The sequence below is a fragment of the Xenopus tropicalis genome, chromosome 8, assembly GCF_000004195.4.
Source record: "Xenopus tropicalis strain Nigerian chromosome 8, UCB_Xtro_10.0, whole genome shotgun sequence".
In the NCBI taxonomy this organism is placed as follows: Eukaryota; Metazoa; Chordata; class Amphibia; order Anura; family Pipidae; genus Xenopus; species Xenopus tropicalis.
Genome location: NC_030684.2, coordinates 12775760 through 12788783, shown reverse-complemented (window position 1 = coordinate 12788783; position 13024 = coordinate 12775760). Strand labels below are relative to the sequence as shown.

The following is a 13024-nucleotide window of genomic DNA, read 5'->3' as shown; positions in this document are numbered from 1 at the left end:
TGCCCCCCAGTACATTGGTGCCAAGAGCCAGCCCCCCTAGTACATTGGTGCCCAGCAGCAGTGCCCCCATAAATCAGTGTGCCACGTGGCCCCCCCTAATACATTGGTGCCCAGCAGCATTTTACTTCGGCGGCTTCTCCGGTGGCTTCAGCAGCATCTTCGTATCCCTCAGGCGCGCCGCCTCTTCACTTCTGCCTACACGCGACCGCACACAGGCCCTTTTATAACGTTGCGCCCCGTGCGTACTGACGTCACCCGTACACACGGGGCGCAACCAATGACAGGGCCCGGATTTTATTAAAGGGGGCCCGAGCTACTAAGAAAAACTGTAGCATCGCCGGGCCCCCTTTGAAAGTAAAAATTGCGGCCCTGCCTACGGCACACCAGTCAGCATCTCGCGGCACACTAGTGTGCCGCGGAACAGTGGTTGAAAAACGCTGGTCTAAGGGAAACACTATGGCACCTCCCTCCCATATGTATAAATACAAATATACAGAGAAGGAATGTTCTGGGCACACAATTAAGCTATACCCTCATAATTGTCCACACAATTATATATAGATTTAAGACCAAAACAAAGCAATCTTATCATTGACCATATGACCCCTATGTTAATGTCTTTGAATTTCCTATTTTCTTAGATGTTTTTGAGCCTGAGTCAGCCGTGTCTCCCCTTCTGCCTCGGAAGGAAAGAGGAGCAGGAGATGGGGTTCTTCCTGATGATGACCGCCTCCTGCCCAAGGACAAGAAAACCAACCTGTTTTTTAGCACCCTGATCAAAAGGAAAAAGAAGAATGCTCCTACTCCTCCCAAGCGCAGCAGCTCTTTCCGGGATATGGAAGGGCACTCGGAAAGAAGATCCACCGACGGGGAGGGCAAGGAGGCCAATGGGGGAGATCTACTAGATACATTCAAATTGTCAACCAATGGTACAGCTCTCAGTAATGGTTCCATCCAGGGCAGCACTGGGTTTCTGTCCTCACAGTGGAAGAAATCAAGTACAATGACCGGCCGGCAAGCATCTCCCAGCGAGGAGGAGACAATCTGCAGCACAAGCAAGCGCTTCTTGAGATCCTGCTCTGCTTCATGCATGCCCCATGGTGCTAAGGACACGGAGTGGAAATCTGTCACCCTGCCCAGGGAGATTACATCATCGCGGTGCTTGCTGGACACGCCTGGTTCCGACAGCCTCAAAAAAGCAGAGAAACCAGCACTGCCCCGTAAGAGAGGCAACGAGAGCAAACCCGAGGGCACCCGAGGCACAGTCACTCCTCCTCCTCGCCTGCCCAAAAAGTGTGAAGACCCCAATGATGAGGTGTTTAAGGATGCTGACCCCAGCCCAAACTCAAGTCCGCCTAGCCTAACACCCAAATTGTTGCGCAGGAAACCAGCCGGGCCCGCTGGTGCACCCTTACAGAAAGAGGAGGCAAGTAACATCAGACTTGGCTCTGTCAACTCTGACACTGGACCCTCTACCAAACAGACCTCATTTGCTGGGAAATCCGAAGCAGAACTTCGACTCAGGAGACCCAAAACATCTGAACCTGCCACCAAGGACAAAGTGAAAGTATTAAAAGTGAAACCGTCTCCACCTCTACCCCTTTCCTCCATTGGTTCCTCACCTTCAGCCTCATCCAACCTGGGGAAAGCTGCAAAGCCACCCTCCCAAAGTCACGATACCAGTCCAAGCGAGCCAAAGCACAAACTAACAAGCCAGACCGATGAACTCTCCAAAACACCCCCTCCTGTGCCGGACAGCTCCAAGAAGCCAGTCCTCCTTTCCAGCTCCAAGCCCCAGGTCACCGGAAAGCTTTCTGGAGGCATGGTAGCTGGTGGAGACCAGTCACAACCGTCAGCACCATCATCATCTTCCTCCACTGCCTTCGTTCCCCTTATCTCCACTCGAGTCTCCTTACGCAAGACTCGTCAGCCGCCCGAGAAACACAGCAGCCCTGTCACCAAGGAGACTGTAATGGCCAGCACGGAATGCCTGAAGGCGGCCATCGCTCGTAACTCTGAGCAAATGGCCAGCCATAGCACGGTGCTAGAGGCTGCCAAGAACCTGCACGCTTTCTGCACGAGCTATGTAGACTCCATTCAACAAATGAGGAACAAGTTTGCTTTCCGGGAAGCCATCAGCAAACTTGAGAACAGCCTGCGGGACCTACAAATATGCCCCGCCCCAGCTGCAGCAGGGGGCGGAGCTGCCACATCTCAGGACTTCAGCAAGCTGCTGACCTCTGTTAAAGAAATCAGCGACGTGGTGCAGAGGTAGCATGACGTAGCCTCTAGGCGTTGCATAAGTACGGTGGACATCAGGGCACGTTGGGAAAGGCTCGGGCCCTTTCGGCCTGCTGAGATTGGGGTCGACAAGGCCGTCATGGGTGCTTTATAACTGTTTGAGGCCTTATGAATGTGCCAGGCACTTGGGCTTCGACCACAGGCATTCAAGCTCGCATTGTGCCCGGCGGTTAGGCCTAAGTGGCCAGACTTGCACATCAAGCTCACCCTTTTTCCCCCCTCTCATGTTTGTGAGACTGCCATTCTTCTCTCTGACACAGACTTTTCATGGTCTACAGGTTTGTTTTTTTTTTATTTTTCAATTTTTTTCCCCCCCAAATGGCAATAATGCTGTACAGTGAAGTGCGATAAGGGGTTTTCTCAGGCGAAGGTAATGATAAAGCAGCACGGGGGGTTCCTAAAGCAGTATTGTAAGCACAAAAACCATACCTCTGTCCGCCACTGTTGCTTCCCACTTCCACACACCAGTAGTCTCACATGTCCCCCCCCCTTTCCGTAGAGGAGTGGCACACTCCTGAGCCCCATAAAAGCCCAATGCTGCATTCTCATCCGGAAAGCAATGCAGCCATGTCGGTAGGCAAAGATGGTTTAGTGACCACAATAACACCGCCAAGCATTCCAGCCGGTTCCAGAAGGAACGCATCAGCATTCCAGCCGGTTCCAGAAGGAACGCATCAGCATTCCGCCACATGTTCCGAGCAATTCCCGCCCTGCCCTTCGCAGCCTGGCATTAAGGCCGCTCTCTGAGTGAAAGCACAGGTTTTTTCGGCAGCAATAAAGAACACATTACGCTAAAAATGTCAGATACCTGGGGACTTGATCTTTATTTTTTCTTCTTTAACAATTTTAAGTGCAATTACCTTTTTTTTTTTCTTTCTTTTTTTTCTAACCAAATAAAAACCCACCGGGGGTTATTGATATCAGAGGAAACTGCCTCGTTGGCCGCAACTTGAATATACGAGAGGATACGGATATATTCAGTATGGAGCTGCTTTCGTTGTCCCCCCCGGCGATTCGATCACATGATTGTGCCTCGGTCCCCTTTGCACCCTATACCCCCCCTCCCTTTCCCAAAGGCTCCAATGAAACTGTGTATTATATTGTATTATGCTAATATCACCTGTGTATGTCCCCCCCCCCCCCATGTTTTAGACGTTTACGGTTATTTGCCATATTTCTGTATAAAATTCCAGCTCGCTGTTTTTTTGTTTCTTCCCTCACGAGGATGTATGATTTTTTTTTTTTTGTTATTGTAAAGAATAAATGTACACACACAGCTGCCTTTAACACTCTCCTCTCTAACTGGATTCACTCTGGCACCGGAGAGGTTAAAACCCCATCACCACCATTAAGCTGGCATAACCCCCCCCCTCCCAATACTTATAATTAGTGCCTTCTCCATAAACCCTGTTTCATAAAGAGCCATAGATTTGGGGGGGGGGGGGGGGGCGGGGGTGATCTGATCAGCACTTTAGGCTAAGAATCATATCACTGACATAAAGCAAATCCATTATCCTGCCCCATTCCTTTCCTAGGAAATTTCTTACATGTGGTGGAGTTTCTATCCAATGTAGTTGGATCCCTTCCCATATAAGAGACATTCAAGTTGTCCTTTATATTGGGATTGGCAAACCTGATTCGCTTATACATTCTGCTTTAGCCACCCATCACTTAGACATTGCTGCTGCCTTTACACTCAGCATCAGACTCGCCCAACAGGTGGGGGTGTGGCAATGGGTGGCATGGGCAGGAGAATGAGGGCTGATCAGTAGTGGAAGGACCCTGATGCAAGGTTCTCCATTCTGACACTGTTTAAACTACAAACTACACTACACTGTTTGATTTTTCTTGCCGCCACATTGGATTAGTGACGGTATTCATTGTCAAAACTGACCAGTTATAGTAGGCTGCAGTTGGATATTGCCACCATATTGGATTAGTGACGGCATTCATTGTCAAAACTGACCAGTTATAGTAGGCTGTAGTTGGATATTGCCACCATATTGGATTAGTGATGCCATTCGTTGTCAAAACTGACCAGTTATAGTAAGGTGCAGTTGGATATTGCCACCATATTGGATTAGTGACTCCATTCATTGCCAACATTGACCAGTTATAGTAGGCTGCAGTTGGATATTGCCACCATATTGTATTAGTAATGCCATTCATTGCCAACACTGAGCAGTTACAGTAGGGTGCAGTTGGATATTGCCGCCATATTGGATTAGTAACACCATTCATTGGCAACACTGACCAGTTATAATAGGCTGCAGTTGGATATTGCCGCCATATTGGATTAGTAACACCATTCATTGGCAACACTGACCAGTTATAGTAGGCTGCAGTTGGATATTGCCGCCATATTGGATTAGGGATGCCATTCATTGCCAACACTGACCAGTTAAGGGAGGCTGCAGTTGGGTATTCATTACTTGAGATCATCTTTGGCACATATTTAGGTTTTGCTGTAGCCTCCTTCTAGCTGTAGGAAGCCATTTTTATGCACATTGTATAGGTCCTACAAAGCCCAGAGTTATGTCTATGGAATGTCCTGCTTATAACAGTATGCTGTCCGTGTTAATGTGCCTTTAAGCCAGACACGCCCAGCTGGAAAACACCAGGAGAGCCCTATATGCAATGCCAGTGTGGTGGCACTGGGTTTTTTTTAACCTCTTGCTTGCCAGAGTCTGAATCCATTCATTGCTAAAGGAAGCCATAAGACATTGCAGTCTCGTTATTGGATGAGTGTGTGATGAGCTAAACACAGCACTGAGTAAATGAATATGTGAAATGGTTACCTGCCCCTGCAGTTAAGGAGGGGCAACAAGGTACTTTCCTTCTTTTTCCTGTTTTTGTTTTTAAATTCTGCACCGACGTTGTTTTGTCCGAACTGCCACTTTCGATTCACTTTCTGTAAATAAGCTTTAATTTCCTGTCATGCCTGAGTGGCAATTTTACAAGTTTTGTCAAAATACAAACCATTTCAGTACCTTTGTCTTCTGTGTCCTTGTCTTTAGCCTTGGCCAGTACTGGGGTATTTGGGCAAATCGGCCCTGTACCCCCAAAATCCTGCATCAGTGTGTACTTATATTATCAGAGCCAGTCATGGGCACATTCACAGCTCTGGGAGCAGCCTCTACAGGCCATTCAACTCTATCACTCGTGTATTATAAGGATAATGTACCCCCTACTGTAAATGATAAGGATATTAGCAGTCACTGAGGGGTTCTGTGCCCATATAAAGGCACAAGGCTGCAGGCTGAGTTATACAGGGAACTCTGAGTATCACTCATGTATTATAAGGGATAATGTACCCCCTACTGTAAATGATAAGGATATTAGCAGTCACTGAGGGGTTCTGTGCCCATATAAAGGCACAAGGCTGCAGGCTGAGTTATACAGGGAACTCTGAGTATCACTCATGTATTATAAGGGATAATGTACCCCCTACTGTAAATGATAAGGATATTAGCAGTCACTGAGGGGTTCTGTGCCCATATAAAGGCACAAGGCTGCAGGCTGAGTTATACAGGGAACTCTGAGTATCACTCATGTATTATAAGGGATAATGTACCCCCTACTGTAAATGATAAGGATATTAGCAGTCACTGAGGGGTTCTGTGCCCATATAAAGGCACAAGGCTGCAGGCTGAGTTATACAGGGAACTCTGAGTATCACTCATGTATTATAAGGGATAATGTACCCCCTACTGTAAATGATAAGGATATTAGCAGTCACTGAGGGGTTCTGTGCCCATATAAAGGCACAAGGCTGCAGGCTGAGTTATACAGGGAACTCTGAGTATCACTCATGTATTATAAGGGATAAGTGTGACATCCATAACCCTATATATAACAGATGATAACTATACAGGGATCAGTTTCTCTTGCAGGGCCTGTTGGCTTGTTACACAGTACTGCTGAGGAGAGCCCAGGGCTGCTTTCCCAAGTGAGCGACGGCAATCGGCACTCGTGTGATTGGCACCAAATCATCCCGTGTCCCTGATGCTCCTTCTGAGGTTCTCGTTTATTTGTACTATGAAACCCGTCCCCTCTAACAGCCAAATAACCCGCTTGCCTTTGGCAAGTAGACAAGTGCCTATATATACAGGAAAGTGACCTGTACTTCCATTAGGCAAGTCTTCCCCGTAGTGCCACTTGTTCCCAGGACCGGGCCACAGAGTACAGCGTATTACTGTCTTCTATTCGCTCTATCACCATTTATGTGGAACAATGGCTTTTGATTGATTTGAATTGCCTGGCACGTCCGGGGTGCTACGGGGGGGGGGCACAACGCAATCGCTGCCGAGCTTAGACGGGTAGCATCAACGGTGGGGGGGGTGGAAGCGCTGCCATGAACTGCAAAATTAGATTTCTGAGGACCATCTTCAGGGAGAATGTCAGGAACATAAAGTGTGTTTTGCATTTATAAGGTAAGAATAGTTTTAAAGGGAAACTACACCAATATATTTAACTAGGGGTTACTTTTTTACCTTATACAGGTATGGGATCCCTTATCCGGAAACCCATTATCCAGAAAGCTCCGAATTACGGAAAGCCCGTCTCCCATAGACTCCATTTTAATCACATAATTCAGAATTTTAAAACTGATTCCCTTTTCTCTGTAATAATAAAACAGTACCTGTACTTGATCCCAACTAAGATATAATTGCCCCTTATTGGGGCAGAACAGCCCTATTGGGTTTATTTAATGGTTAAATGATTCCCTTTTCTCTGTAATAATAAAACAGTACCTGTACTTGATCCCAACTAAGATATAATTACCCCTTATTGGGGCAGAACAGCCCTATTGGGTTTATTTCATGGTTAAATGATTCCCTTTTCTCTGTAATAATAAAACAGTACCTGTACTTGATCCCAACTAAGATATAATTACCCCTTATTGGGGGCAGAACAGCCCTATTGGGTTTATTTAATGGTTAAATGATTCCCTTTTCTCTGTAATAATAAAACAGTACCTGTACTTGATCCCAACTAAGATATAATTACCCCTTATTGGGGCAGAACAGCCCTGTTGGGTTTATTTAATGGTTAAATGATTCCCTTTTCTGTGTAATAATAAAACAGTACCTGTACTTGATCCCAACTAAGATATAATTACCCCTTATTGGGGGCAGAACAGCCCTATTGGGTTTATTTCATGGTTAAATGATTCCCTTTTCTCTGTAATAATAAAACAGTACCTGTACTTGATCCCAACTAAGATATAATTACCCCTTATTGGGGCAGAACAGCCCTATTGGGTTTATTTAATGGTTAAATGATTCCCTTTTCTGTGTAATAATAAAACAGTACCTGTACTTGATCCCAACTAAGATATAATTACCCCTTATTGGGGCAGAACAGCCCTATTGGGTTTATTTAATGGTTAAATGATTCCCTTTTCTGTGTAATAATAAAACAGTACCTGTACTTGATCCCAACTAAGATATAAATAATCTTTATTGGATGCAAAACAATCCTATTGGGTTTAATTAATGTTTTATTGACTTTTTAGTAGACTTAAGGTATGGAGATCCAAATTACAGAAAGACCCCTTATACGGAATACCCTTGGTCCCGAGCATTCTGGATAACGGGTCCTATACCTGTATAGCAATACATGAGCGCCCTACCTTCTGTATCTCTGTCGGCCATGCTGGCAGTTGCATTTCTGCTATATCTACAGTGGCTTGCAAAAGTATTCGGCCCCCTTGAACTTTTCCACATTTTGTCACATTACAGCCACAAACATGAATCAATTTTATTGGAATTCCACGTGAAAGACGAATACAAAGTGGGGTACACGTGAGAAGTGGAATGAAAATCATACATGATTCCAAACATTTTTTACAAATAACTGCAAAGTGGGGTGTGCGTAATTATTCAGCCCCCTGAGTCAATACTTTGTAGAACCCCCTTTTGCTGCAATTCCAGCTGCCAGGCTTTTAGGGTATGTCTCTACCCGCTTTGCCCATCTACAGACTGAAATCCTTGCCCATTCTTCTTTGCAAAACAGCTCCAGCTCAGTCAGATTAGATGGACAGCGTTTGTGAACAGCAGTTTTCAGATCTTGCCACAGATTCTCGATTGAATTTAGATCTGGACTGTGACTGGGCCAGTCTAACACATGGATATGTTTGGGTTTAAACCATTCCATTGTTGCCCTGGCTTTATGTTTAGGGTCGTTGTCCTGCTGGAAGGTGAACCTCCGCCCCAGTCTCAAGTCTTTTGCAGACTCCAAGAGGTTTTCTTCCAAGATTGCCCTGTATTTGGCTCCATCCATCTTCCCATCAACTCTGACCAGCTTCCCTATCCCTGCTGAAGAGAAGCACCCCCAGAGCATGATGCTGCCCCCCCATATGTGACAGTGGGGATGGTGTGTTCAGAGTGATGTGCAGGGTTAGTTTTCTGCCACACATAGCGTTTTGCATTTTGGCCAAAAAGTTCCATTTTGGTCTCATCTGACCAGAGCACCTTCTTCCACATGTTTGCTGTGTCCCCCACATGGCTTGTGGCAAACTGCAAATGGGACTTCTTATGGTTTTCTGTTAACAATGGCTTTCTTCTTGCCACTCTTCCATAAAGGCCAACTTTGTGCAGTGCCCGACTAATAGTTGCCCTATGGACAGATTCCCCCACCTGAGCTGTAGATCTAAATTTCTCAATAACTTTATCCCTGACCTGTCTGGTGGGTTCTTTGGACTTCATGGTGTTGTTGCTCCCAATATTCTCTTAGACAACCTCTGAGGCCGTCACAGAGCAGCTGTATTTGTACTGACATTAGATTACACACAGGGGCACTCTATTTAGTCATTAGCACTCATCAGACAATGTCTATGGGCAACTGACTGCACTCAGACCAAAGGGGGCTGAATAATTACACACACCTCTCTCTGCAGTTATTTATTTGTAAAAAATGTTTGGAATCATGTATGATTTTCGTTCCACTTCTCACGTGTACCCCACTTTGTATTGGTCTTTCACGTGGAATTCCAATAAAACTGATTCATGATTGTGGCTGTAATGTGACAAAATGTGGAAAAGTTCAAGGGGGCCGAATACTTTTGCAAGCCACTGTATTTAGTTGCCTGTTTTAGACATGGCTGCCTTCCCATTGAAACCATTATCATTTTTGCAGGGCCATGACCACGCGATGTCCACGCTTTACAGCAACGGCAGATCTTTAGAGGTTTCCTATTGAGCGTCGGGCTCTTGATATTTAGAGACAAGCAACAAATTTAACCGTGTCTGCATTGGCACCTCTATTAATCAGAGCAGTGATTTAGATGAGCAATGTCACCGTCCATTGACTTATTGATCTTTGTGTAATCCCTTGTACCTTCCATAGCGGCTCTGCGGCCACATCGGACATCTGACATTGGTAATAACAATATATTGAAAACCCTAAATAACCCCATTTATTTGTGATACATTCCTAAACCTGCACCCCCCCCCCCCCCCCCATGTTACAGGCAACTTTATTCTGCGCATTTCTATTGATCCGGCCGCCGCTGACTTTGCCCAGTAGGTGTGAGGGTACTTAAAATGAGGGGCTGACACTGAGCGCATTGTCTCACAGCTTAATCACCCTGCCAGATCTATACTTTCCCAAGATGTACAGATGAAACCCGGCAATCTCTGGTATTAGGCAGGGAGGGGGACGTGAGTAAAAAGCCGGAGAAGATAGACACTTGGTATAATTGCATTAACCCTTTCTTTTAGGGTAGACGTGCAAGGTCAGCCCCTTGTCATTTCTGATCACTTGCACGGAGTCTGCCGAAGTCTTTTGGCGATCATTCGTGTTCTCAAGGGCAATGGCTGATGGAGTGAGACGTTTAGCGCAATATTAATAGCAATAATAATAATAATAACCTAGCCACGGCTGTGAGACTTTATATTGGACCTTCTGACTGCTGAGAATGGTAGTTAGACTTCATATTGGATGTTTTTAATGCTGAGAGAGCTGGCCAACCTCAATATTGGATCTCCTAACTGCTGAAAGTGTTTGTTAGACTCTCTACATTGAACCTCCACTCTACTGAGAGCGTTGGTGAGACTTTATATGGGACCTTCTGACTGCTGAGAATGGTAGTGCGACTTCATATTGGATGTTTTTAATGCTGAGAGAGCTCAATATTGCATTTCCTAACTGCTGACAGTGTTTGTTAGACTCTCTACATTGAACCTCCACTCTACTGAGAGCGTTGGTGAGACTTTATATGGGACCTCGTAAGTGCTGAATGCTGGTGAAACTCTATATTGGAGGTTGTCACTGCTGAAAGTACTGCTTAGACTACATTGAACTTTCTCCATACTCAGTATGGAGTATATATAGATTCTCATCAACACTCTGTGTTGGTGAGACTCTAACTGCTCAGAGCTATGGTGAGGCTCTGTATTGGCTCTCCTCACTGCTGAGACTCTAAATTAGATGTACTCCCTGCTGAGAGTGCTGGCAAGGTTCTATATTGGACTTCCTCCCTGCTGAGAGTGCTGGTGAGGTTCTATATTGGACTTCCTCCCTGCTGAGAGTGCTGGTGAGGTTCTATATTGGGCCTCCTCCCTGCTGAGAGTGCTGGCAAGGTTCTATATTGGACTTCCTCCCTGCTGAGAGTGCTGGTGAGGTTCTATATTGGGCCTCCTCCCTGCTGAGAGTGCTGGTGAGGTTCCATACTGGACTTCCTCCCTGCTGAGAGTGCTGGTGAGGTTCCATACTGGACTTCCTCCCTTCTGAGAGTGCTGGTGAGGTTCCATACTGGACTTCCTCCCTTCTGAGAGTGCTGGTGAGGTTCCATACTGGACTTCCTCCCTGCTGAGAGTGCTGGTGAGGTTCCATACTGGACTTCCTCCCTTCTGAGAGTGCTGGTGAGGTTCCATACTGGACTTCCTCCCTTCTGAGAGTGCTGGTGAGGTTCCATACTAGACCTCCTCCCTGCTAAGAGTGCTGGTGATGTTCCATACTGGACCTCCTCCCTGCTGAGAGTGCTGGTGAGTTTCCATACTGGACTTCCTCCCTTCTGAGAGTGCTGGTGAGGTTTTATATTGGATCTTCTCCCTTCTGAGAGTGCTGGTGAGGTTCCATATTGGCCTCCTCCCTTCTGAGAGTACTGGTAAGTTTCCATACTGGACCTCCTCCCTTCTGAGAGTGCTGGTGAGGTTCCATATTGGCCTCCTCCCTGCTGAGAGTGCTGGTGAGGTTCCATACTGGACCGCCTCCCTGCTGAGAGTGCTGGTGAGGTACCATACTGGACCTCCTCCCTGCTGAGAGTGCTGGTGAGGTACCATACTGGACCTCCTCCCTGCTGAGAGTGCTGGTGAGGTTCCATACTGGACTTCCTCCCTGCTGAGAGTGCTCATGAGGTTCCATATTGGACCTCCTCCCTGCTGAGAGTGCTGGTGAGGTTCTATATTGGACCTCCTCCCTGCTGAGAGTGCTGGGGAAGTTCTATATTGGACTTCCTCCCTGCTGAGAGTGGTGGTGAGGTTCCATACTGGACTTCCTCCCTGCTGAAAGTGCTGGTGAGGTTCCATACTGGACCTTCTACCTGCTGAGAGTGCTGGTAAGCTTCCATACTGGACTTCCCCCCTGCTGAAAGTGCTGGTGAGGTTCCATACTGGACCTTCTCCCTGCTGAGAGTGCAGGTGAGTTTCCATACTGGACCTCCTCCTTTCTGAGAGTACTGGTGAGGTTCCATACTGGACCTCCTACCTTCTGAGAGTACTGGTGAGTTTCCATACTGGACTTCCTCCCTTCTGAGAGTACTGGTGAGTTTCCATACTGGACTTCCTCCCTTCTGAGAGTACTGGTAAGTTTCCATACTGGACCTCCTCCCTGCTGAGAGTGCTGGTGAGGTTCCATACTGGACCTCCTCCCTGCTGAGAGTGCTGGTGAGGTTCCATACTGGACCTCCTCCCTGCTGAGAGTGCTGGCGAGGTTCCATATTGGACCTCCTCCCTGCTGAGAGTGCTGGTGAGGTTCCATACTGGACCTCCTCCCTGCTGAGAGTGCTGGTGAGGTTCCATACTGGACCTCCTCCCTGCTGAGAGTGCTGGTGAGGTTCCATACTGGACCTCCTCCCTGCTGAGAGTGCTGGTGAGGTTCCATACTGGACCTCCTCCCTGCTGAGAGTGCTGGTGAGGTTCCATACTGGACCTCCTCCCTGCTGAGAGTGCTGGTGAGGTTCCATACTGGACTTCCTCCCTGCTGAGAGTGCTGGTGAGGTTCTATATTGGACCTCCTCCCTGCTGAGAGTGCTGGTGAGGTTCTATATTGGACTTCCTCCCTGCTGAGGGTGCTTTTGAGGTTCTATATTGGACTTTCTCCCTTCTGAGGGTGCTGTTGAGGTTCTATATTGGACTTCCTCCCTGCTGAGGGTGCTGGTGAGGTTCCATACTTGACCTCCTCCCTGCTGAGAGTGATGGTAAGGTTCCATACTGGACCTCCTCCCTGCTGAGAGTGCTGGTGAGGTTCCATACTGGACCTCCTCCCTGCTGAGAGTGCTGGCGAGGTTCCATATTGGACCTCCTCCCTGCTGAGAGTGCTGGTGAGGTTCCATACTGGACCTCCTCCCTGCTGAGAGTGCTGGTGAGGTTCCATACTGGACCTCCTCCCTGCTGAGAGTGTTGGTGAGGTTCCATACTGGACCTCCTCCCTGCTGAGAGTGCTGGTGAGGTTCCATACTGGACTTCCTCCCTGCTGAGAGTGCTGGTGAGGGTCTATA

At 47.2% G+C, this 13024-nt stretch overlaps 1 protein-coding gene across 5 annotated transcripts in view; it reads left to right on the top strand.

The window, feature by feature from the left end:
• Positions 1-5290, top strand: part of abl1 (ABL proto-oncogene 1, non-receptor tyrosine kinase) — a 108451-nt gene extending 103161 nt beyond the window's left edge. For 4 of the 5 annotated variants that reach the window (XM_004916676.4, XM_004916675.4, XM_004916674.4 and 1 more), the window contains exon 11: positions 642-5290. In XM_004916676.4, coding sequence (XP_004916733.1) covers positions 642-2275 — 1634 coding nt within the window. In that variant the 3' untranslated portion in view covers positions 2276-5290. The remainder of the gene's footprint in view (positions 1-641) is intronic. The other variant, XR_001171579.3, reaches the window with a different exon arrangement.
• The last annotated feature ends 7734 nt before the right edge of the window (positions 5291-13024 follow it).